This window comes from Apiospora hydei (genome assembly GCF_038363865.1).
Source record: "Apiospora hydei strain CBS 114990 chromosome Unknown utg000007l_segment0_segment0, whole genome shotgun sequence".
NCBI lineage: Eukaryota > Fungi > Ascomycota > Sordariomycetes > Amphisphaeriales > Apiosporaceae > Apiospora > Apiospora hydei.
Window position 1 is genome coordinate 876,734 of NW_027117366.1, and position 24,223 is coordinate 900,956.

Genomic DNA, 24,223 nt, shown 5'->3' on the forward strand with positions numbered 1-24,223 from the left:
CGAGCGCAATTGACCACAACTGTTGGTTGAGGAAAGAGGGGGAAGGTGTAAGCGGGGAGAAAAGGGACGCTGTAAGGGAGGAGGGAGCTGAGATCAGGTTATATAGCATCCAATGATGGCATGACGCTTGGCGTTGGCGGCGAGAATGGACGGGAAGCGTGCTCTGTTGGGCTGATCAGCGGCCGGAACTGGCATGGATAGGCCGCGCAACACCTTTCTCTTCTCTCGACGTTCCATTGCCGTAATTGGAGAATCAATAAAAGTCATCTCTGCGATGGGCAGGCCAGGGGGACGTTCCAATTGGCCTGGCGAGCAGGCCGATCGGCTGCACGCCACCCACTGTCTAAGATGCACACTGCAGTATTGGTTGCCAACCTGGACTTGTACCCAGACACCCGACCCGGGGGCGTTTACTAGTTCCCAGCCAGGTACGACTGTCTGGGCGCAGTTTGCAGGGGCATGCATGCTTGGGCAATACGAGCTCAAAGGCTAGAGGCGGGGGTTAGAGAGGTACTTGAAGTTGTGATATATTCGCGGTGTTGGGGGCAGGTATTGCAGTATCAGAGCATCCCATCCCCCGCATCAGAGTTCAATTGGGGTTTGGGGTTTGGAGTTTCTACCCGCGCGACCCCATCCCGTTCGGGCAGTCGACCAAACAAGAATTTTCTAGCAATTTTGTCTTGCAGCTTCCGTCCTAGCATTCATTTCCCTTTAAACTTTCCCCAGGGCAAGGTTGGGTGTAGTAGCTTCCTCGTCGTACCGTCTCGTACGTCGGCCACATTCCGACCAATTCCTACCTATATTGGTACTTCTTGCCTCCTGGCAGCCTGGCCGTCCAACAACTCAATCGAGATCATGAGTCCGCAGTCATACGCTTGGAACTACTTGGATTGCCACCTACCGATTGACTCCTATCACCACGCGGACGACGACTGCAACAGCTCTTCCCTTTGCGAAACCGCCGGAGTATTCGCCAGTTGATGCAAATCGATACCGGTATCCCTACGCCCAGGCCGACCCCGAGACCAATGGCAAGCCTGTGATCTGGTTTCTGCGCCGGGCCACCAGCAGGGCCAACATCAGTACCGGATCTTGTCGTCGGTAGGGACCACGCCTGGGTGGTCGTGGTAGTCGGCAGGCCGGGCGAAGCCAAAGCCGTGACGGTCGTCGTGGTCAGGAGTGTCGTCCGCGCAGGGGGCCCTGTGGAGTTGCACAGAACACTTGCGACGGAACTTCCCGTGGAGAGATGAGATCGCGTCCCCCGAGAAAACTTTGAATCGGTGCATGGAAGAGCCGCTGACGTGGCGCTTGTCGTTGCCCAGGACGTGGCCCCGGGGATGAAAGAAGCAGAAGCAGAAGCGGTGGAATCGAGCTTGCTGCTTGATTTGTCCAACGATGCGGTGCTGCTGACATATTCAGCGTGGCTTGCGGACGACCGCTGCCCAGCTCGGAACGCCTCGCAAGACTTGGCAAAGGCGTCCAGGGCGTTCAGCTCTATATCGTCCGTCGCCGCCCCCGGCCCGCACAGCTGGTGGACCAGACTCCTCGCCAACGACATGATCCGGTGCTGCTGGCGCCCACACTGGCAGTCGAGGGTCCAGAGATAGCAATTTTGGACAGAGGAGATCGCGACTGCAACCGCATATCGCTATGTACCCGTCGGAAAGCGTTAGCTATCACAATACTTGCAATCTCATCGTCTCACCTGCTGGTAAGTTATGAGGGGGAAGGGGCGGGGTTGTCCCTACAGCGCATTGCGGCTCTCCATAGAATTGGGCTGCACAAACGCCCAAGAGCAGTGACACGATAATCACGAGGCCTTTCATAGCGGCTTCATTATATCTCATTACAATAAGTATATCTGGTGCATTGACTATGCAAAAGGGCATCGTCATATCCTCAGGAACATACATATCCTTTTTATACTAATAGAACGGTCTTCTAATGATCCAGAGAATAGTACTTTCAAGAAGGCACAGGCATGACAATAGAAGGTGTTCGCATGGCTGACTGAGACCAGGTACACAATGGAGTCAAACAAGGCCAACGGTAAGAGTCATTCATCACCGAGAATGAACGAAGACCCTCCATAGTGAAGTATTGTTTTGGTCATATTCAAATTGCCTGCGCTGGATTGTCCAACGCCAGTCTGCCTCCTATATGCTATACAAGATCGTGAAAACGTTTCGAAAACCTGACTCCCATGCCATCCTGGAACACATCAATCAGCACTGTTTTTTTGCTGTTCAATCTCTCATCTCTCATCTATATACATATATTCATATAACGAATAAATCTCCTTACTTTGCTAACTAGATCACGAGGACCAGGCCCGACGCGACAACCGCCGACACCAGACCCAGGACCTTGTTGAAATCGCCGGCACGGGAGCTGACTCCCGCGCTGGTCTCCTGGATGCCGATGACGGCGTTGGGCTGGTAGCCGCCGGCGATGGGCCGGCTGTCCGTGGTGCCGTCCCAGCAGTGGGACTGGAAGCACTCCTGGCAGGCTGCGGGCATGGTGGTGTTGGTCTTGAGCATGCTACGCTGCAGGACGGCGCAGCCGATGCAGGTGCGCCACTTGGTCGACATGTCGCCCGTCGTGCCGTTGCCCATGGTCGCCACGTTGAAGCCGTTCTGGATGATGGCGTTGCGGTCGGCGTCGCTGTAGCTCATGGTGAAGGTCGAGACGTTGCCCCAGGCCGTGTAGGCCATGAGGGCACGTACACGATGAGCGGCGGCAGGGGCCCGTTGGCCCGGCCGCCCGTGGTGTAGTTTTTGGGGTCGCACCCGAAGAAGGTCGGGCGCTGGTTCAGGGCCCTTGTTGATAAAGGTCTCGGCGTCCGGCACCACGGGGGAAGCGGGTGCCGTTGCTGATGGGCTCCGCTGTGCGGTCAAAGGTGGCTCGCAGCGCCGTACCGTTGGGGAAGTTGTTGTCGGTATCGGCCGACGAGTCGACGGCGAAGATGACGTCGAGGCCGCGCTCCGGCTGAATGAGGGGGTGGAGGGGCATGTTCTGGAGATCCTCGCCGCCATCAACGAGGGTCAGGGTCTTCTCCTCCGCGGACGGGTTGGTCTTGGTGTTGTAGCGGTAGAAAGGGTTGGGAGAGTAGACAGCGATGTCATCGTTGGCTTGGCCAATACGTTCTATGAGGCCCTCGATCGCGTTGGTAACGAAGCTTGGGACTTTCTCCGACGAGATGTTTCGCAGGGCAATCTGGTTGAAGAGCGAACTGCTAGTGCCCATGACATACCCATACTGGTCGAAGCCGCTCATGCATCTCTCGTTGTCGGGAATAGATCCAGCCGAGAAGTTGGATCCGAGGTACTGCAGGGGCACAAAACCGAATACGCTAGGGTCGAACGAGCCCATCTCCCACGGATTGAACTCGTACACGGTCGAGTTGAGCGCGACGACCTTTTCGTTGGGCAAACGGCCATCCGCCACCAGGATCGGCAGAGGCTGGTTGGCATCATTGAAGCCAGGTGAGCGCGAGATGGACGAGAAGGTGTAGGAAGGACCGCCGTCCTTTGCATTGATCAGCTGATACGAGAGCGTGCGGCCCCAGTAATCGGTGATGGAAGCTTCGTAGCCGGCATCTCGCTTCGCGTCGACGGCGTCATGCACGTCATCCCAGTAGGAAGCCGTGTTGAGGATGGAAATGCCGTTTTCCTTGGGTCCTTTCAGGATGGATCGACTGAATTGCCACAGGTCGGAGCCGGCGCTGCCATCACGGAGCTGGGGCACCGTCGAGAAGTTGTTGGCGTATATGGAACCCACAAGCCAGCCTCCGCCCGATAGGCCAGCTAGGTAAGTCGTCGACTGCAGCAGTCCTCCAATACCGTGTTGGTCGGTGGAGCCGGCGACGCGGCTGTCGGCGGCGGCCACGAAACCCGCCCCGTTCATCAGCGCCCTGTAGCCTCCGCCGGACAGCGCAATACCCACATTGGGCAGTTCCGTCAGGTTCTGTCGGTGGTTGTTGATGTAGGTCTGCGCATCGAAACCGGCGATGTTGGCTCCACGCAGGAAATCAATCATGGGCTGAACGGTGTTGCCGCGTCGTGTTCGCAGCCAGTCGGATTCTTGCTGTGAAACATTTTTGGCGCTGCGGACTGTGGGCCGGGTCGAGGGACATTTGACCTCGGCCGGCGCGTATCCTCCAGAGGGCGAGTCCGGGAGCGCCCGACGGATTACATCTCCGACTTCAGACGAGACGGAGACGAGGCTCGGCGAGGCCAGGGCCAGCGAGGCCAGCGATAGTAGTGAAAAGCTCGAATGCATCGGGCCGTGCCTGTGTTTTCGTTACGCCAGCGATGCGTTGCGCCCGTTCAAAGGGAACAGTGGGATAGGAAAAGCAGGTGCTCGAAAGCGATGAAGAGAAAGAGAAAGAAAAAAATTAATCAATCGAGAAACAACCAAAACTCTGAGCGAGAGTGAGCAAGGCCGAATCTAAATATATCAATAGAAGAATGAGTCGAGTCGACAGCGTCAACAGCACCGGAGTGCACTGCCCCCAGCCAGCCCACCGCGGCTCACACACGACGTAGGATGGGAAGTATGGAGTATTGGTTTCGCTGGTGTCCTATTGCCGGGAGTGCCGGCAAGGGTCGGTGTTATGATGGGGACTTTTGTCGGTAAGGAGCCAGTAATTTTGACGCGCGCATGCGGCGTAGAGGCAGGCTATGAAGAGTAAGCAAGAGGCTGCGCAAAAGGCTGATTGGCCGTTTGTGTAAAAAACGCGACGCAAATATCCGTTACAGACCTAATGAATTGGGTAAAAAGTGCTGCCTATGTTGTGTATCCAACCAACGTTTGTTATGATCATCGATCTCGAGAAAAAAAAGCGTCTCTTGTTTTTTTTTTGTTAGGTACAAACAAGGCCCAGGTGGAGTAGGGGGTGATCCTGAATCCTGATGATTTTCAACTAATCATGCAGATATTAGTTAGCGATCTCTATTATCGGCATTTTATTGAGATGTCCATCCATGCCCGTACCACGGCACGCGGGTAAGACCCGTCGAGGCACGGTACCTGTGTCGACAGGCAGTTGGGTATCGCTGGTGCTGTGGCTCTTGGCTGGGCGCGTGTGTCTGCGAGCTAAAGGGATGCTAGCCAGCTAGTGCTCGTATAAAAAAGGGTTGCTGCTGTTGTCGACTGACTGACTGCGCACCAAATTGCGGCTTGCATTGCCAAGTCAGTCATCTCCGCCGCATCCTAGTCATGTCAGCTTCGGGTTGGCAAAAGGCCCAAGAGGCCCTATTTAACACGGACCACACAGCTTCTTGGCCGGTAAGCCAATGATGTAATAGGCTATGGCCTTTTGCTGTTCCCATCTCATGAAACGGCGTGGCTGTCGTCCCCGAGCTGCCGAGAGCACATTCCCCGACAAGGATGACAGCATGCGTTTCAACTTTCGTATCTTGCAACCATCTGCCGAAAACGCACCACACACCCTTCCTCTCGTCGTGCCTTGCAGCCGGTAGGGGTCTGACTCTGGTTACTGTCTGGTGGCCCTGAGGCGTCAAGGCGTGTGGCCTGCGGACCGTAAGGGGTCCTGAGGTTGCACTCTCCGGGGTAACGCAGATCAGAGGTGCCGCGTTTCCGTGCCTGTCGCCTGCTCCCTAGCCCGGATCAGGACATAACTGACGCCAAGGCGGCCGCAGCCCCCCTTTTCCGCCTTTCGCCTCGTCTGTCTGACTGACGGTCAGCCATCAGATCAAATCAATTGCCATCACGTCGCACGCCTGTCAGCCCAACCTAACTCCTCCGTGGCTCATTCATTCCTGTATCGCCACAGCATCCATATAAAGAAAGACCTACAAGACATACACATGGCGTGGTGCTGACAGATAAAGTGCTGTGTGCGTAACTACGCCTTTTCTTGCGTAATTCTTTTTCGCAGTCTGTTCCTGTGTTCCATCCAATCCCTCTTATTTGTCAGCTATCCAGTCCATAGGACGAAGACAAGAAAAAGAGTCGGGGACTCGGGGTGCTTGCGGCAGCCACCACGGTCATTTTGATCAGGTGCGAAAGCTAATTGCCTCGGGTCGTGAACCTTCAAGGCTCGATGTATGATCGATCCTGCTGACTCTCTCCTCGGCAACAACAAGGCACAAGTTGTACTTCTTCGAGCGCAACGCCCACGACGCGGTGCACTCATATTCCCCGACACGCTCATGCTTCCGGAGAACGAACTCGGGCGCCTATGCTGTAGCCAAAAATGTGCTCCTTCTTTCCATTTACGGGTATCGTAACAATGCACGCAACTTCTATGCGATAACCTAATACACGGACAACTCCTCTCCCTCCCTTTGTTGCTGGATCGGGGAAGTAGCCAAAAACAATCGGGGGTATTATGTGAGCACGAAATCGTACAGTCCATCTTTCAAGCCAAGCCAACTCTTTCTTGCATTCGTCAGGGCAGCCATTCATCATTCGGTGAGACGTGAAACAAAAAGAAAACGAGAAAAACAAAATCAAAAACCCCAGGTTGGTTGCCTCATCCACATCTGACCGGATACATCCTTCTCTTTCTTTCCGCCTTGTCTCTTTTTCCTTCCTCCTCTTAGTAAGTTCGTGGCTCATAAAGTCGTCCTAAATTTTTAGGGGGGAAACGTAATTTGGTTCAAGCGGTGTAGATCACCTAAACGTATGGTAGGGACCATCGACCTTCACATCCTTGATGCCTTCCGGTAGCATGCGAAGCCAGTTGGTCCAGCTCTCAATATTGAGCGTCTCGTCGGTTAGTCGAATCGACAGGTTCAGTTGAGGCCCCCATTGGCCTCGGGACTAAATAAGGGGGTTTGGGTGGTGCGAGTTGCAGCGGGGCTAACGTAATCGAGGGAAGCCTCCAGTTCCCTGACATCTGCAGGTGCAACGGCGATGGCGTTCTAGTAACAGTGTCCAGTCCAAGGTGCCTCTCGTGGACGATTCGGGGTAGAGTGCCAGAAGTCTCGAGTGAAACTCGGCTGCCGAAAGAGCATCTGATGGCCTCTGGTTGATGCGAGAACGCAATTGCTCCGTCAGTGCCCGCGTGAGACTATTCCTGCCGATCAAGTTGTATTGTTCCTGCGAGGTAGATGCGGCAATGATCTCGAGAACACCCTTTTGGCGTACCATCTTGAAGGATGGATAGAATGGCGCATCGATAATGACTAATGTGTCCGAGCAGGCTTCTTCGAGGGTCTGTTGGAGGCCGTTCCATCGGATTGCCGACGTTCTTTCCGTGTCCTCCACACTGCGACGAGTCAGCTGTGTCATTGATAAGAACAGTCAAGCGACGCTCTCACCTTGCCAGAATCATCTCCCGGTTTTCGTCCAAAAAACTGCCCCCATTATAATACACGACCTTCAATACATCTCGCATATCACTATGATCAATAAAGTCATTGATCGTACGAGAAAGCCATCTCGATGAATTCTTGCAACCATCAGACGACGAAGGTGGGATTCGGATGAAGTCAATCGTGTAATGGTACATCTTGCCAAGTACATCGGCCAGCTCCTCGACGGCGGCTGCAACGTTTGCATCCGTATCATCTTGCCAGCAGACAAGAAGTACCAAGATCAAGCTATACCGTCCCTTATGGGGCCCGGAAAGAATCCGAGAAGCGGTTGTTTCGAGCTCGGATTTGAGCGAGTCGATATTGGGCAGAGCTGTGTACGATGGCGGGCCAGCTGCAAGCGAAGGCATTGTCATGGCCTTGTCTAGCCTGGGACCAGATGGCAAAGGGGTTCGGATGCGTGAGTCACTCAACGGCGCGCGGCCGGGCGTGGTCTGATGAGCAGGAGGGGTTGGAGTCGAATCAACGTCCATATCCTGAGGATCTTGTGCGTAGGGATGCCGCAAGGCAGCGTGGCTAGATGCCGGGCTGATTGGTCGGCCCGCAAGCGGTACCAGTTCCTGCATCGGGCTGTGAGATCGATACTTTCTCATGGCGTCTTCCCAGGTCATATTGTGGTGGTTGGGATGGCACTATAGATCATGTCAGTCGCCGACCCTCCCCTCCCCATTACTTCTTGCATGGTAACGGCGTGCGAAACGCAAGGGGGAAAATCCAGCTTACAGCAACCCGGCGTCGGCGGCAATCCTGGCAGGCTCCTAGCTTGCGTATTAGAGCGGCCTTTTCCCTTTGCTGGGCCGAAAGGGGGCCGGTACGCCGGCGGCTAGCGCGGCGACTATTGGAGATTTCCGCGCCATCTTTGACCGAGAAAATCGACTGTGATGATTCCACGCTGTAGATTGTTGCGTTGGTGTCAGACGAGGCGTTGGTCACGGCTGTAGCGTCCGTCACATTTGTAGACGTGGAGGAGTCCGTGTCTTTCCTGCTGGGCCGAGGTGATTGATCAGGGGAAGCCGGCATATGATTCTCAGGTTGATGGTGGGGTAACGGCTGCTGTTGATGTTGGTGTTGCACGCTCTGGTCTTCAGACTGCATCTGGCCTTGGTGTTGGTCCGGCTGCTGGGACTGAGACTGAGGCTGGGACTGGGACTGGGACTGGGACTGGGACTGGGACTGGGACTGGGACTGATGCGGCGGCGGCGCTCTAGGATCTTCCGACTTGGGGAAATGCCTCTACCAAGCTCGGGGCGGGATGCATTGCGCGCGCGAACGGAAAGCCGACTACATCATAGGGAACGTGTAGCAAAGTCACTCGCCTAAGAGCACGTGCTCCACACTGGATAAAGGTATTTTTAAAACAGCCAAAATGAAGGGCAGAATTCGATCTCGGCAGCAAAAAGTAGGCAGAAAACGACGATGGCTTTGTTGTTGTTACCCAGCTGCACGGCTTGCCGGTAGGGGAGGAAAGGGGGAGAATCCTTTTGGGCACAACTTTGGACGGAAGCGAATATGCTGCTGCAGATACCCCTCTCTCAAATGCGCGTGGAGAGGAAAATGTGCTTCCTCGGTGGAAAATCCGGGCCACAACCAAAAGAGAAAAGGTCTGGGACGGATAGGGTAGTTCAGGTACCCGCAATGTCGACTCGTGGGAATGGAGACGGACTACCTGAGGAGGCACAGCAGTCAGTCAGTCAGTAGGTCGGCAGGCAGGCAGGTAGGCAACAGGTAGACCTCTCTCCCTCTGTCTTGGGTATCTTCTTGCTGGCGGTCTTTCAGGTGTAAAAGTAGCCTAAGTACATATAGCTTGTAGTAGGTAGCAGAAGCACCTGTGAGGGTTTCGTTCGCTCGTTTGCCGGACGGGCGGCAGGAGCCGAGCAGGTCCCCCGCGCTAAAACGTACAATAAAAATAAAAAATAGACAGGGAATGGGGAAACGGGGACAAGCCGATGCTCGCGATCAAGACCACCGCAACACCAAAAATTACAGGACTCCAAGAGAACAAAAAGAATAAAAAAAAAAGCAGGCGTGCACCGAAGTAACACCCGTAGCTCTGAAACAAAAATACATATGCATAGATGGAATGGCCACGAAGATTTCGCAGGGCCGGTAGTGGTAAATAGTGCCTACCTGTCTGTAGTGTAGCAGGTACGTATTGATATCGGGAGGTAGGTTTCTTCAAGACTGACTAACAGGATGTCAAAGTCTAGGCGCGGCGTCGTTTGAGCGATGCCACATTAACCTCGGTCAACCATAAGGTAAGTACTTGAGACATGGACTTTGGCAAACAGCAGGAATGACTAGGGAAGAGGCTGGCGAAGATGGTGAAAGGGCGGACGATTTGTATTCACCTGGATTTCCAGGTGCAGCAGAGCAGCGCAGAGCAGAGCAAAGCCGAGCAAAGCAGACCCAGCAGCCCTAGGGAATGGGTGTATGTGTGCGACTTCTTGGAAACGCACTCTGTCTTTTGGCTAGTTCCCGTCGAGGATAAATACATGCTTATCAACTCCAGTCGCACCTCGTCTCGCAAGTCTGCCTTGGTGGTGATGTACCAGCAGGTCTGTCTGCCAACAAGCTACCTACCTCCTAACCTGCCTACCGCACCGCACCCAAGGTAAGTGATGCAAGGACGGTTGATGCCGTCCTCCTCCAACTGTGCCATTCACAGGCGGTTGTTTTGTTTTCTGGCCCTTTGTGCCCAAGGCTGTTGCAGGAAACACCAGCCACGTGGGTGTCGTATAGTCGTCCCTTCCGCAATCCACGAATCTGACTGCTCAGGTATCTTGGGTATCTATTTTTTTTGTTTTGTTTTTTTCTCTCTTTTCTTTCTCTGGAACGAACCCCTCGCGGGCGCTCGATTGCGTTGTCAAGCCCGCCTGGCCAATCAAATTAAGGGCCAATCAGGCACCTGGTCCGACCGCTGTCTTCGGTGAATGGACAGGATTCTCGGGTGCTTCCCACTCCACCCCCAGCAAGGTCAGTCCGGAACTCCAAATCTGGTAAAAAGGTGGTCAACCATCACCCACCCGGCCTGCCACCCCTACCACTACCACCCCCTCTCTCCCCCGTCGTTGCTTTTCCTGGTCTGTTTTACCGGCCAAGGAGGAAAAGAAGAGGAAAAGAAAAAGAAAAAAGAAAAGAAAAATCTTCAACGACGAGATCTGGTGACATCTCCCTGTGGGGAAGGAGACAGGATGCTGTCACACCTGGGCAAAATATCCTCTTCTCCGTCATCCACCAGACCCCGTCATGTACCTCCTCCCACCGATTGACCTCCTCGACCTATCGACCCATCGACTACCTAGTCCCCCTCTGCCACTTGTGACGGACGACCACACGGGCTTGGATCTTACACGACGGCCACCAATCTAATCTGCCACGGCTCGACAGATCTGTTGTTTCCGGCGTGACAGGCGATGCATTTTCCCGCTTCATCACACCGTGCTGCTGCATTAACACTTTCCCAGACAAAGAATCTGCATCGCGCCATCTGTTCCTTACAGTCCCTGAACTTCATGTCCCCAACCACATTTCTCCCTTGCCGCCCTCTCTCTGCCTCTCTCTGCCTCTCTCTTTGGAGGGCTGGCTCTGCTGGCTGGCTGGCCGTCCGTTGCTGCTGCTGCTGCTGCTGCTGTTTCTGCTGCTGCATATTGTATGTATGTATGTACTGCTCGCTGGCACGATACCTTTCCAGGAATAGAAAACCACCTGCCGTTTCCGTTGCACACTCCTCTTCGATGGGCGCGTATTGCACTCGGTAAAGATCGGGACGAGCTGCACCACATTTCCCAGTAGACCTCTGCGAGGCTGGCGGGACTCTCTCTTCCTCTCCCTCTCTCTGTCTCTCTCTCCCTCTCTCCCTCCCATTTCTTCTCTCTTTTATTTGGTGGAAACCGCGGCAGCGCCGAATGGCTCTCCGTCATGCAACGTAGTGCCGAGCTGGCCCTTTTGTTCCCACTGCCTCACCTATCAGCGTTCGCTGGGCATCCATCTGGCGCTCAGTCTCTCTCTGGTCATCCATTTTGCAGTGGGTTTGCGTTACGAATGTGTATCAGGTCATGGCAGATCGGCCCGGCAATATGTTGGCATCCTGTACTACAGAGCAAAGATGGCTCCTCGTTATCGACCGGTGAGGTAGACGCTTTGGATGTTTGTTGTCTCAACAATAGAGGCTATAGGGCGAAGCCCAAATAGTGCTCATCCCTTCCCATGCGTTGTTGCTGCATTCGCCCAGTCTTGCATACGCACGTAGTCTGATCTGCAGAATCCGAGATTACCTTTGGGTTTCTATCTGCTCCAGACTAGGACCGCACCCCTCGATAACGGTAAACCGTCCCGAATCCTGTGTGCCGTAAAATGCTTCTGTTTCCTCCTCACTCGGGGCGGTGCTCGTACTTCACGAAGACTGCAGCTGCTACAATGGTCTGTCTCCTTGCGACCTGGTCTCCCCCTTGAGCGCCATAGCCGACATTCGCCTCTGCCCCAGTTCTTCTCTTCGGCCTTGGATACACGCTGCATGACAGGTGACTATTGCTTCAATACTCCAGCCGGGGTAGCAATCGGCAATTGGCCCGGAAATCACTGGTTCTTATCGAGAAGACGGTGTGGTAAATCATTACTTTAGACGGCGGACTATAGAAGAACAAGCGAGACTGCCATGTCTCTTGGTCGTCTTTGCCAACCCTTGTGGGGTGTTCGACCGGCCCATCTCGCCATCCTGCTCGGACTACTGACCCGGTGATACTCTCCCAACCCCTGAGCAGTGTTCCTACATCGAGGTGGCAGATCGGCCAACTCACTCGAAGCCCCCTAAAAGAAAGCACCAAAGATCAGAACAGAAACTGACTGAGAGAACAATCCAACCGAAACCGACCTTCGTTGCGGGCCTAACCTCCTATTCCCACAACAGCAGCTGACCTTTGATTCCTCCACCCCCAAAACCCCAGATAGTTCCCCGTCCCCAAAGAACGCCCAGACTATCAGAAGAAAAGAGACCGGAGCTCCCCCGACCCCGCTGCTCTCCTCTCGAAAACGACGCTGTGTACTTTACACGCCCCGTGCTCGACCCCTGCGAGGTATCTTGCGAACGTCCCCGTGTGCCTTCCCACGCCGCCCACGGCAACGGCCACTGTCTTGCAGACAGCGTTCTCCTGTGGGCAGCGGGGCCACGGTCCCCCTCCTACCGCGACATGTCGGCCCTCCAGAAGAACCATAAGCTCCTGTGGCTTCTCGCAACAGTGGCAGCAGGCCTTTCGGTCTCTCCCCTCGAAATGTTCGAGGGCTTGATGTTCTTCTCCTCGAAGGAGGCCAGTCGTTGTTGCTCCGGGTGATGGGCGGGCTGTTGCTGCTGAGCCGAGAAGTGCTCGTACAGGCATTCCATGGAGCGGGAGTCAAGCATCTTGATGGAAGTGTATATTGCCGTGTGTGTATGTGTATGTGCTTGTGTGATGGATGGGGCCGTGTTTGTATGTGTGCACGATAGTCGCTAGGCTTCTTCCTAGCCAACAACAATGGAGGTGGGTAGTTGTGCTTTAAGTATCACCACTGCCGGAGTTGTTGTTGTCTTAAATATACGGTGAAGAGATATAAGTAGGTCACGTTAAGGAAGAAGAGTCAGTCAACGACAAGGCTAAGGCGATGGATAATTGTTAGGAGGACGGAAGCCGATGCGGTGTTCCGTATGCTGCGGCACTTTCTCGAGTCAGGGCCATTTATCCATGGGTACAAGGACGAGAAGGTCGTCCGTTTATAGTATTTTCTTGTCTTACTCTAACTCTGGCAAACACCAAGCACATGGCTCCAGAAAGCTGTGTTGGGTCTAAAGAAAGAATTGTCTTCTTACAGCAGCAGTTGGTTCGGTATGGGAGAGAACCAACAATGCCATTGGCGGTAGCGGTGGTGAACATAACAGCACTCCATGTGCTTCCAAAACAGATTCCAGGACTTATGTGACTGCAACGGCTGTTATCGTATGGTTTCTCTGCGCGAGAACTCAGCCTCCCCTTACTTGGGGATGAGATCAGCGAGTATACCTACTTTGCTGGCGTGCTCAGCCCGCTCAGCCCCCGAATCCGATCAGCCCTATGCGGTACCCGCCGCTGGTAAGCTTACACACGCACACACGCACACACGCACACACGCACACACGCAGTCAGCAAAACGTGCTGAATCTGCAACAGATCAAGTGCACATACACTTTCCCATCCACCCTCTCTTACAATTTTGGCCATGGACCCCAACTTCTCTGGCCGCGTGAGAGTGGACTGTCAATCAATATTGCGACTGGCCGTTTTGAGGTTTGTTGTGTAGGATCGCAACTGGCGTTGATTGTGCGCTTCCCCCAGGAAGCATCCAATGGGGAGAGTTGCGCCACTCCCAATACGACATTGAGCTTTGTGGCAGTAGCAAACAAGAACCCTCGTTATTCGCACCTTTCATTCCTATACCTCTTTCCAACCGCCGTTGCTCGGCGCCTGCATGGTGATACTCTTTGTCAAGGACGAACCCCAACTTCACACACACACGCCTTACTTGCTTGTTCAATGCCAGGGAAGGAGATGGCCGAGACTTGACCGAGTAAGAGGGAGTGGAACCCGTCCGAGTCGGCTACCTACCAACTACTTACCTACTTGCCTACCTACCTACCTACCTGTTCTCAACCCATGCCGTGAGCCCTGTCTGCGCTGCAGCGGCGATCCGTCAAATAATCAAGCCAGGGAGTGTCAACGCAACCAAACCATGGAACCCCCAAATGAACCACACCATAATCGTATACCGTTGCCCTCGTCCAACGGGCCGTTTCCCCTTTCTCGCCTGCGAATCAGGCGACGGGGATGCTCGACAGCATTCCTCTTGGCCCCCAAACCTAATATTGGACGACGCACACCCAGACGTCGAGACCTTCCATCAATATATCCAATATTGGCCGCATTCCTCCGGGAATCGACATGGGATAGGCAAATACCACTGGCGAACGACGCTCCAGGGCTAGTCGAATCACCCGCTGGGCGAATATCAGTATATACTGTTCGTGCGTTTGGTCCTAGGTGCTTCGATGAGCCACCTATCAAATGTTACATTGAACAATCGGAACCTAGCCGACTGTTGTTGTTGTTGTTGGCCATGGGCTTCTTCCCTGTTGTCTCTGATGAACAACTAACAGTAAACCATAGTAGTACGGGATTGAAGCTGAATTAGCCTAGGCTCTGGGCAGGTACTTGACTAGAGAATATATCAACAAGGAGACAGGGATTGGGGACATCCTTACAAAAAACGAGAAATCAACAAGTTGGATGCAGAAACCGATATCTAGGACCCGTAGCATCGTTACACGCCACCGAAGAAGAATTAGTAGTGCAAACAGTCACAAAGCGAGGATAGATATCAACGATCAAGTGTAAGTGTGCCATGTGAGGAATCTATGATTGACCGAAACCTCAACGATAAGTCCGTACATGAACAATGACAAGTATTGGTATCAAACAACAACCTGAACGCCAACCGCCACGTCGCTGTCGCCTTTGACGCGTGTGCGGTTTTCCAATATCCTGTTCGCCAGCCGTCTTTGAGAGCCAACCCAGGCATGGTCAAAGCGAATGTGTGATGAATGCTTCCAGTCATGCTTAGTAGACAAATACAAACTCAAACAACCCCAAACTCCTCCTAACAAACAGCCGATTCTACCCATCGTGGTTCATGCAGTAAAGTCTAGTTCTTCCAGGCCTTGCTTAGAGGACTGGCAATCTTGGGCGCAAACTGCAGGCTCTTGCGCCTCGCGGCCATCAGTCTCATCATTACACCCTGGTCCTTCTCCCGGCCCAGCAGGCCCTGGCCAAGTCCGGCGTAGAGGCTGGGCTTAGGCGGTGCAGTCCGCATGAGCATCGCGTCCTTTTCAGGCGAATCGTCATCTTCAGCATCTGTCTGAGCAGCCGGGGTCTCGGGAGCCACGTCCATGGCAAAACGAGCAATGGTCTCGGGCGCTGGCGTCTTGGGAACTGGGGTGAGCATGCCAATGGCATCCCAGTCTTCTTCGCCGACCGCGTCCATCTCCTCGTCTTCGTCGCGATCAGACGGCGTTCGCATCCATGCGGTGCTATCACGGCGGCTGACGTGGTTGTTGGGCACGGTTTGGCAGTCACGGGGCGCCGAAGTCTGCTTCATGGGCGTAACGAGTGTGCCGTTACGGTTCGCCAGAGCCTTTGGTTCCATGCTCTTACGGCGGCGTTGGCCACCGCGGGGCACAAGGCTCGTGTCAACGTAGTACGGGGCCTCATCCATCCACTCGTTCTCGCGCTCACAGCTGTTATGATCGTTAGTTCTGAAGTCCAGCAGCGTGTTTGAAATCGTTGTACTCACTCTAATACCCAGCCGACTCCAACGCACTGCACGACACCACCAGATTCGCGAACCTTCTCCATTGTACGTTTACCACCATCCTTGAAGACGACGTGAGTGATTCCAATTTTCGATTGCGAAGACTCGCTTTCGTTGGGGCTGCTAGGGTTCCAAGTCCAGGTCTTGACGCAGCGAGCGCCCATCGAGGTGAGAAGATCGACAAACACGGCACTCGCGTCGGCGCCTTCAGTAGTGTGCACATCCACGAAGCAGACCGCGCCTCGCAACAAAGCGGGGTTAAGATCCTTGCGAGGTGTGCGTGCTGGCGTGCCCATCGCCGACCAAAGGTCGGACTTGGACGGGGGTGACGGGCGGCTGCTCATCGTCTTCGTCATCCAGATCCATTTCATCATCCTCAGACTCCTTCGTCGGCGAGTATGAAATGACGGTCGCGTTTCTAGAGAGACCTCCGGGGCGCTTGACTTGAGCACGAGATGCGCTAGCACTGCGACGCTTCGCGCTTCTAGGGGGTGTCATCGTCGGCTGGTTTAAGAGGGACCTTGGTTGTAGTGTTGAAGGTGCGCATGGAAGAAGGACGAACTGGGGTGGCAGGAGGTACACCAGCGATTGTCACTCGGGACCGGCCAGTAGCACCGCCAAGCAAGGCTGGATCGATGGGCACAGCGTTCTCGTCTCCGTACTCCTGGCTAGCTTCAGAGATAGAATCGTCGTTGGGTTGATGCTCAAGCACCTCGTCGGCCTGGTCAGGCTCAACGAGCGACATTTCATGGGCCTCGGCGGCGAGCTCCATGTCTTCCTCGGTCACGGGGATGTCATCAAAGACGGGGTCATCATAGTTTGCACCAATGTCGGCCTCCCAAGGCCGCCAACATCTCCGCATCGGCATCGAAGCTAATTTCGGACTCATCGGCTTCCATCTCTGCTCTCACTCTCATCTCATCCTCAAAGTACGAGCTCTTGGCCGGTGAGGCGCGATTCGACTTCGGGGTGCTGTTTTCGACCAAAGAAAGGTCCTCCTCGCCAGCATCTTCTGTTGGTGTACTTGATTGGCTGCTGCCAAGCTTGAGAGGGCTGCCTGCTCTCCAGTCGCTCAGTTGCCTAGTAAGAGGGGTGAAGCCGAGCTTTGAGCCTCGCGAGACGGATCGGATGGCTCGATCAGCAGCCTTGATGGCGCTCCTGGGCAGGACGTTCCTGGGCGTCTTGGAAGCTCCCGGGGTGGGGGTAGCAGGGACAGCGCTCAATGTGAGAGTTGCCTCATCCTGAAACTTCCGTCCACTAGAGGCAAGCTCATCCTCGGACTCGTCAGAATCATAAGGAACCATGTCCTTCTGTCGCAATCCGAACATGGGATTAGTTGGTTTGATTGCAGAGCGGGGAGGGGAAGACTCTGGGCTAATGTCATGAGCTTTATCCTCCTCGGCATCGTCCATGTCGACATCCATGCAGTCATCCTCCTGCGGTGCCTCGGGGTGTGCAGGTACCGGCTCAGGCTGCGCTTCAATCTCGGCGGTGTCGGCCGCGATGGGTTGTTCTGTTTGGGCAGGAGCTGCATCAGGGGCCGCCGAGGGCTTCTCCTGCAGAGCAGGGTCGGCATGTCGAGGAAGCACAGCAGACAAGCGACCGGGGAACTCGAGCTGCTGAGGGGAGTCAAAATTGATCTCCGCGTCAGGCTGCTGCTCTACAGTGACGGCTTCGGGTTCAACCGAACCGTTGTCCATGCTGTCATTTTCTGCTACATGGATCTCTTCCTGAGCTTCAGACACTTCTGATACTTCATGGCCCTCGTGTTCCTCAGCACTGTCTTCCCCAGAGGTGCTCACCGCAGCTGTCGAGGCCAAATCCTCAGGCTTGGTTGCTGCAGAGCGGATAGGCGAGCCCAAAAGTTTCATCGGAGATGCGGGACGTTTGGCGGGAGACCCCATAAGAGACATCTTCAATGGTGACTGGGGCCGGTCACTCTCGCCATTTGTCGGGGGTTGGAATCGGGCTAATGGCGCCTGAGGTCTCTTGGCAGGAGACTGGAGCAAGGAAGCCTTGGTGGGTGACTGAGTCAAATCTGAGGCATCCTTGGATGGGAAGAGCAACGACGGAACTCCCTCGACTCTCTTGGCAGGCGACTTCATCGCATCCTTGAAAGGCGATGATGCGGGCCTTCGAGCTGGGCTAGTAAGAACTGTGCTGGCAGGAGCGTCTTCGGCTTGGCCTTCCGCTGCTTCCTCTGTCTCGTCTCCCTTCTCGCTGGTAGGGAAACCAAAATCGGCCATCTTGAAAGTGCTGGGTGGCTTGACAGGGCTCTTCATCATGGGCTTGAGGGGTGTTTTCTCGTAAGTGGCCAACTCATCATCCGAATCTGAGTCTCGGGATAAAGACCGGTTCAAAGTATCCTTCTTAGGGCTTAGAGGAGCTGGCTTTTCCTTTTTGTCGTCGTCACTGGTGGTTGTCCGCGTACTCGCGCGCGTTGCCCTGGCCGCAGTGCCAGCTGTCTTCCGCACTGGCTTGGCTCGCATGCCCGTCGCTGTCTCGGCCTTCTTATCTTTAGCTTTCGTTGTTGCTGTGGCCGTAGCAGCAGGCACGACGTTCTCCTTCTCCGGCTCCTGGAAGGACACCGACTTCTTAACGCTGACAACCCTAGAAGCGGGCCGGGAGACGGCTGACTTGAGGCCGGGAGTGGGATTCGTAGTGGCGGTAGTGCATACAGTGCCCGACTTTTTGGTTACGGCAGTTGCACGAGTTCGCGCCGACTTCTTGGGAGGCTCTGAAGGCGTATCGGCCTTGTCTTCGTCAGGTTGCGCAGTCTTGCGAGTAGTGCGGGTTCGGGTCGCCTTGGCCGGCTCAGGGTTCGCGGGCCCTGTGGCGGGTTTCTTTGCCCTCCCACGAGTTGCCCGCGTTGACGCTGTCGCAGTGCTGGAAGTGCCGGCAGCGCTGGCAGATTCATCATTGGTCTGCTCTGGCTGCTGCGTAGGGGCAGGCTCAACAACCTTCCTGGGCCTGCCGCGTGCTCTGGGGGCTTGTTCATGGTGTCTGCTGATGTGGGCGCCAGCTCATCTGCGGTGTTTTGGGATTCCTCATCGTTCTCTTCGTCGGCTCTAGTTTTCCGTTTGGTCGAAGGAGCTGTGCGAACTGTGGTGGTGGTGGTGGCGGCGGTTGCCTTGGTGGCGGCAGCTGCCCGGGTTGGTTTAGCCGTTGGAGCGCTGCTGCTGTTGCTGGTGCTGCCGCTTCCTGCCTTTGCAGCACGAGCTCGCGTCATCCGTTTCGGCGGACTCTGAACATCCATCTTGGGCGGTTTGAGGAGGGTGTTCGACCGTTGTTGTGGTGACTTTACCTTACCGTTTATCCATCAAACGATGAAGAGAGAAAAAAAAGGACATCCAGCAATTAACGGCTAAAAACCAATGGATGGGGATGTTTACGGAGAACGCGAGCTTCTGTAAGTGGATCCTCACTCACCGTTCTCGGTCGCTGGGCAACGTTTTAACCAATCACCTGGAGGCGAGGCGGGGGGGTTTTAACGCGACTGGGCGTTACCTAAATGCATAATAAATATCACGGTCAATATGGACTTAGGGCTCCTCTTATGCCCCTATCCCCTTAATAGCGACAACGCTGCCTCTGGTATAATAAACACTTTCCGCAAATAATCGATAGGTCTACTTATCTAGTTACGTGTTATGTCCAGTAGGATAAGCACCATGTCTAGTAGGATAAACATTAATTCCCTAATGTGTACAGGGCGGCATGGCATGGTGAGGGTAGCGCTGTCGCCATTAGGGGGATATCTACACCATCCTCCTCGTGCCTATAGCTATGCATCGGGCAGGTCGTTAATGGTTCCTCAGTGGAAGGAATCTCGGGTGTCTGTTTCTTAGCATGGCGATGGCAACAGAACCATGGAATGATCCGAGTCAACAATTCCCAGAAACCACATCCCACATAGACGGTAACCTTCCGTAGCTTTGCTGTGCGCTATTATATAATAATCCCATAACTGGCTGCTCCAAGTCCAGTGTTGGTGCTAATATGTAGGTCATGATTTGTGTTCCTGCCGAAACAAGAAGGAGAGAGAGTCTCACAAAAATACTGAGTTCACAGTCTGTTAGTCAAGCTCGTAAAGTGCATGCATGACTTGAGTCACTTTTATTCAGCCGTTATGCCGAAGGACGCGGGACAGCCGATGGAGACATTTCGATACGTGGGCGGCAGGTCGTAAGAATGGGGGTTCTTGCTGTATGGTACGATTCGGAACTTGTAGCAGCCGGAGCCGTGACCCAGGCCGAACTCGATCGATATCGGCCTCCGATATTAGTTTGGAGAAATTCCCGGGCAATGCCACCCGAACGGCGGTCACAAGCAAGACCCTTGATGGATCCGTGGCCAAGAGGAACAAAACTCGGGTGCGATTACCAATGAGTCAGACATAACCCGCGGCATATGATGGCGATGCTGTCGCTTCCAGTTGCTCTACGGATTAAGTTCAAACCAGGTATGAGGGGAAACGAGACAATTACGAGACATTTGTTGGCAAAGCACATATGCGGGAGGTCCAGAGGTATGGTGACTACGGTTGGTCCCAGCTAGTTCGCCTGAAGGCAAGGATACTGGCTGTCGGCAATCACTCATAATCTAAACGAAAAAAATGCTTTACCACTTGTTTGTTTCGGCATACGTGCCCTATATAAGGAGGGAGGGACAACAATTGACGTTCCTAGAACTGCAGAGGAGAATTTGCCCTAGATCCAACGCTTGCAGCAGGAAGGAAGAAGGACACAGGCAGCCAGAGCAGGAGGAGCGCCGCGATACCTGGTGCTGCATCTCTTGAAAACGAAAACGACCCGTCAGTTTGGAGTGGCAACTACCTCTTCGGCACCTGACATCACATCACACCTTCGTCCCGCTGGGTCCAATTCAAATTCCAGCGGCAACTACTCCGTTCTCTCCCCCGACCCGAGCCGACAAGTTCCATCAGTGATTGATTGATAACACTCATCACCTTTTGACGCCTACGTACCTACGTACCTACGTACTACAAGTACTTGTCTTCTTCCTGCCCGTTCTTACCAAAGTATCCATTCCCGTCGCAATGCATCGTTGAGTTGTTCTAAGTTTCGTAGGTGGATTAACAGGTCCATAAAGACTCGAAACGCGCACAATCCAATCTGCAGTCGCCTCCTTCCCTGACAGCGACGATCCCACACTACCACGGTGCGCCAACGGACTCTACGCCCTGGGAAAGTTTCCCTTCCTCGCTCGTTCCAGCGTGCTTCACTACGCTTTCAGGTCCCTGCATCAATTCCCCGCAGCTCCTCCGTTGAGATACTGGGCCGAACCACGACGCCCCATTGTGTTGACCATCAATGTGACTATTTCAGACGCCTTATCCTCCGTGAAACAGGCTTATCATCCTCTATACAACCCTCCTGACGATCTCAACCTACGCTCCACCTATACCATCCGAGCACACTCGATACGACCTGGTTTAAGAACCGAGCAGCCTCGCACCCAGCGTCGCTTGCGAGGAATCCCAGAATCATACACATCCCGCAAGACGCGACAGCTGGTGTGCAAACGACAAGATGGCCTGGTCCAAGTCGACGCGTATCGGCATTATGCTGGCCATAGACTTGGTCTTTTTCCTCATCGAATTGATATCAGGACTTATCGTCGGTTCGCTGGCTCTTCAGGCAGATGCTTTCCACATGCTGAACGATATCATTTCTCTGCTTGTTGGACTCTGGGCAGTTACGGTAGCCAAGAGAGCGACCACGAACAAATACTCGTTTGGTGTAAGTAACCCCCTTGCTATTGCATCTGCACTTGATGGACGTGAAAGCGTACAACCAATGCTCGTACACGACAGCTGACATGATTGTTGTAGTGGCTGCGTGCCGAGATCCTCGGTGCATTCTTCAACGCCGTGTTCCTCATCGCCCTCTGCGTTTCTATCATCCTCGAAGCCGTTACCCGATTACTCGATCCTCCTACCATTGAGCAGCCCAAGCTAATCCTGATTGTTGGGTGTACGGGCCTGGCTTCAAACCTGATTGGGTTTTTCGTACTTGGAGGACACGGACATTCTCATGGTCCTGGAGACCATTCGCATGGAGGCCATGAACATACTCATGACCACGACAATGCTCATGCTGCGGAGGAAGGCAGGGTAGGCCACGCCGATGCCCATGTCGCTAATGAAGCAGGCCCTGCTATGGATGCCCTGCCTCATGTAGCACTTGCCAGAGCTGCCAACGGGAACGACTCGGCGGAGACTGTCCGCCGCATCAATTTCGCCGCGGACAGTGACGCTGCTGAGCGGGGCGACAGCCGATCTTCCGGACCTAAACTCGACGGTCGACGCCGCGCAGGCAGTCTTAAGCACACCCGCTTGCAAAGCATTGACGACCTCAACTTGTACCCCTCTAGCTTCCGGCAGAACATCATCGATCGTAACCGGTCGAATATGGAAGAGTCGGAGGGAAGCTCGGTTGACGGTTCTTCCACCGTCAATGACGAGGCCCAGGTAGATGAGAACTCACCTTTGGTAATTAAGAATGGTAAGGGGGGTTCCGTCAGCCCTCACAGTGGATACGGAGCTGGTGAGAATGGTCACCACAAGGGGCACTCATCATCTCGGCAGCCTAGAGACAGACGCGACTCCGCGGGGCATCACGAGCACAACCACAACAAGCCGCGGAAGCCAGGCAAGAAGGGGCACGGACACAACCACGACGACATGGGCATGAACGCCATGGTGTTGCACGTCATTGGAGATGCTCTTGGCAACGTCGGTGTTATTATAACTGCCTTGATCATCTGGCTCACCGATTGGCCTGGAAAGTACTATGCGGATCCCGCCGTCTCTCTGTTCATCACTTTCATCATCCTACGATCTGCCATTCCGCTTACCCTCGCCACATCAAACATTCTGCTACAAGCCACTCCGGACCAAATTGATATCCAAGACATCAAGGAGGATATCCAAGCTCTTGAGGAGTTATCAGCTGCCACCACGTCCATGTCTGGCAGCTATCGGACACCAAGATTATAGCGTCAATGCATGTTCAAGTCGCATTCCCTATCACGGAAGAAGGCGGCAAGAAATACATGAAGCTCGCCAAGTCAGCGCGCAAGTGCCTCCATGAATATGGCATCCACAGCGCTACTATTCAGCCGGAATTCTGTCTTGACGAGACTTGCAATCACCTCGACGTGTCCATGACTACGGACGGTACTTTGGATGGACAAGCATTGGCGGCGAACTGTGCCAACGGCGAGAGTCCGCCGTGTCTTCTTGAATGCGTGGATGATTGTGTGGGACAGGGATGCTGCTCTGTACCCCCCGTCACAGAATGGCGACGCTGGCAGCCACAAGTCCGGCCATTCAGGTCACAGCCACAGCAATGGCCATGACCACGGCCACGACCACGAACATGGCCACGAGCATAGACATTAGTCATGTTTACCTTGGCTCATGTGATTATTATATGGGCGGCTGGGATCTTTCCTCGAGCGATTATCATAAGAAAAGCCCCGGTTGTACTACCGGCGAAGGGAGGCATGGTTCTGTTCGGCGCTTTCTGATACTGAGCGGGTTTGGGCCATCATCCATTGTATGCATTGGGAGGTTACGTTTGGTTTTCATTTGTGACATTGTACTATATAGAGGGAGCGGCTGTACACCTCGAGCGAAGAAATGGTTCGCGGGCTAGACGCTGGCTACAAAGGCGCTTTTCATCTGATGTCACTACACGTCATCCGATAGAGATAATAATTTTGAGACGACATCCATTAACAAGGATCGATTGCGTGCTCGGTAGTGAATGGCCCCCGAGGGGCCGTGCTGACCTAGTTTGTGAGATAGAGGGATGTTTTGTAGAACTGCTCAGGATCAACAACAGCCCGCATCCGCAAATTTCTGTCCACCTCGTGCTAGGCCAGTGTTGCATCATTTTCTGATCTGCCAATGAGCGTATTCGTTCTTGGGCCAGTATTATGTGTTAGCCATAGCAGAAGCATGTGGTGAGATCACATCAGACACATATTGATAACTCAAAGCACCATGCCGTGGATAAGGAAGGGAAAGAGGAGCTGATCGTTCTTCTTTCTCGGGTTTCCCCTCTTGCCTTCACGTCTCAGCATGGCAAAATAATGATGAAGCTCTCGGAGACGTTCGCCTCTTAATTCATCGTGTAAGGCCATCCCCGATATGATATGCAATCTATTAGATTACCGCATACCTGTCTTATTAGAACCGGGGTATTGAGGTTGATGTGGTTTAGAGTACCCTGCATGGGCTGCGTGATGTGGTGCATCAAGCCGTGGGGCAAACGAGTTTGGATTCCTCAAAGAACGTACAGAAATGGGAGGAAGTTGCGGTACGCTCTGGGCCGTTTGGGGGCGGGATGTATATTTATACGAGGGCAAGTTGATTGGAGTATGCGTGTAGTAGGCACTGCCGAATCGCAATGTCGTGGATCTGGGAGGTGTCGCGTCAATAGAAGTCAACGGGATGGCCCCTACGTACACATGATGAATGC

The 24,223-nt window shown here is 54.1% G+C and overlaps 9 protein-coding genes across 9 annotated transcripts; 2 read left to right on the forward strand and 7 right to left on the reverse strand.

The window, feature by feature from the left end:
- Positions 1 to 853: 853 nt before the first annotated feature.
- On the reverse strand, positions 854 to 1,558 carry PG997_009346 (uncharacterized protein; the record flags this gene model as incomplete). The annotated part of the gene is made up of 1 exon (XM_066813661.1): positions 854 to 1,558. One exon carries the CDS (start codon positions 1,556 to 1,558, stop codon positions 854 to 856), a length of 705 nt encoding a protein of 234 aa, XP_066665623.1.
- Positions 1,559 to 2,312: 754 nt separating this feature from the next.
- PG997_009347 (lysophospholipase) lies at positions 2,313 to 4,281 on the reverse strand (the record flags this gene model as incomplete). Its single annotated transcript, XM_066813662.1, has 2 exons — positions 2,313 to 2,872; positions 2,919 to 4,281. 2 exons carry the CDS (start codon positions 4,279 to 4,281, stop codon positions 2,313 to 2,315), a joined length of 1,923 nt encoding a protein of 640 aa, XP_066665624.1.
- Positions 4,282 to 6,639: 2,358 nt separating this feature from the next.
- PG997_009348 (uncharacterized protein) lies at positions 6,640 to 8,576 on the reverse strand (the record flags this gene model as incomplete). Its single annotated transcript, XM_066813663.1, has 4 exons — positions 6,640 to 6,782; positions 6,834 to 7,237; positions 7,290 to 7,975; positions 8,067 to 8,576. Coding segments are annotated over 4 exons (1,743 nt in total), but the record flags the coding sequence as incomplete, so codon positions are not given.
- A 3,943-nt stretch (positions 8,577 to 12,519) lies between these two features.
- PG997_009349 (uncharacterized protein) lies at positions 12,520 to 12,738 on the reverse strand (the record flags this gene model as incomplete). The annotated part of the gene is made up of 1 exon (XM_066813664.1): positions 12,520 to 12,738. The coding sequence occupies one exon, from the start codon at positions 12,736 to 12,738 to the stop codon at positions 12,520 to 12,522; it is 219 nt and encodes a 72-aa protein (XP_066665626.1).
- A 2,309-nt stretch (positions 12,739 to 15,047) lies between these two features.
- Positions 15,048 to 16,009, reverse strand: PG997_009350 (uncharacterized protein; the record flags this gene model as incomplete). The annotated part of the gene is made up of 2 exons (XM_066813665.1): positions 15,048 to 15,639; positions 15,696 to 16,009. The coding sequence occupies 2 exons, from the start codon at positions 16,007 to 16,009 to the stop codon at positions 15,048 to 15,050; spliced, it is 906 nt and encodes a 301-aa protein (XP_066665627.1).
- A 188-nt stretch (positions 16,010 to 16,197) lies between these two features.
- Positions 16,198 to 16,485, reverse strand: PG997_009351 (uncharacterized protein; the record flags this gene model as incomplete). Its single annotated transcript, XM_066813666.1, has 1 exon — positions 16,198 to 16,485. The coding sequence occupies one exon, from the start codon at positions 16,483 to 16,485 to the stop codon at positions 16,198 to 16,200; it is 288 nt and encodes a 95-aa protein (XP_066665628.1).
- A 40-nt stretch (positions 16,486 to 16,525) lies between these two features.
- PG997_009352 (uncharacterized protein) lies at positions 16,526 to 18,969 on the reverse strand (the record flags this gene model as incomplete). Its single annotated transcript, XM_066813667.1, has 2 exons — positions 16,526 to 18,617; positions 18,674 to 18,969. The coding sequence occupies 2 exons, from the start codon at positions 18,967 to 18,969 to the stop codon at positions 16,526 to 16,528; spliced, it is 2,388 nt and encodes a 795-aa protein (XP_066665629.1).
- Positions 18,970 to 21,265: 2,296 nt separating this feature from the next.
- Positions 21,266 to 22,734, forward strand: PG997_009353 (uncharacterized protein; the record flags this gene model as incomplete). Its single annotated transcript, XM_066813668.1, has 2 exons — positions 21,266 to 21,475; positions 21,568 to 22,734. The coding sequence occupies 2 exons, from the start codon at positions 21,266 to 21,268 to the stop codon at positions 22,732 to 22,734; spliced, it is 1,377 nt and encodes a 458-aa protein (XP_066665630.1).
- Positions 22,735 to 22,739: 5 nt separating this feature from the next.
- Positions 22,740 to 23,139, forward strand: PG997_009354 (zinc homeostasis factor 1; the record flags this gene model as incomplete). Its single annotated transcript, XM_066813669.1, has 2 exons — positions 22,740 to 22,914; positions 22,964 to 23,139. 2 exons carry the CDS (start codon positions 22,740 to 22,742, stop codon positions 23,137 to 23,139), a joined length of 351 nt encoding a protein of 116 aa, XP_066665631.1.
- Between the last annotated feature and the right edge of the window lie 1,084 nt (positions 23,140 to 24,223).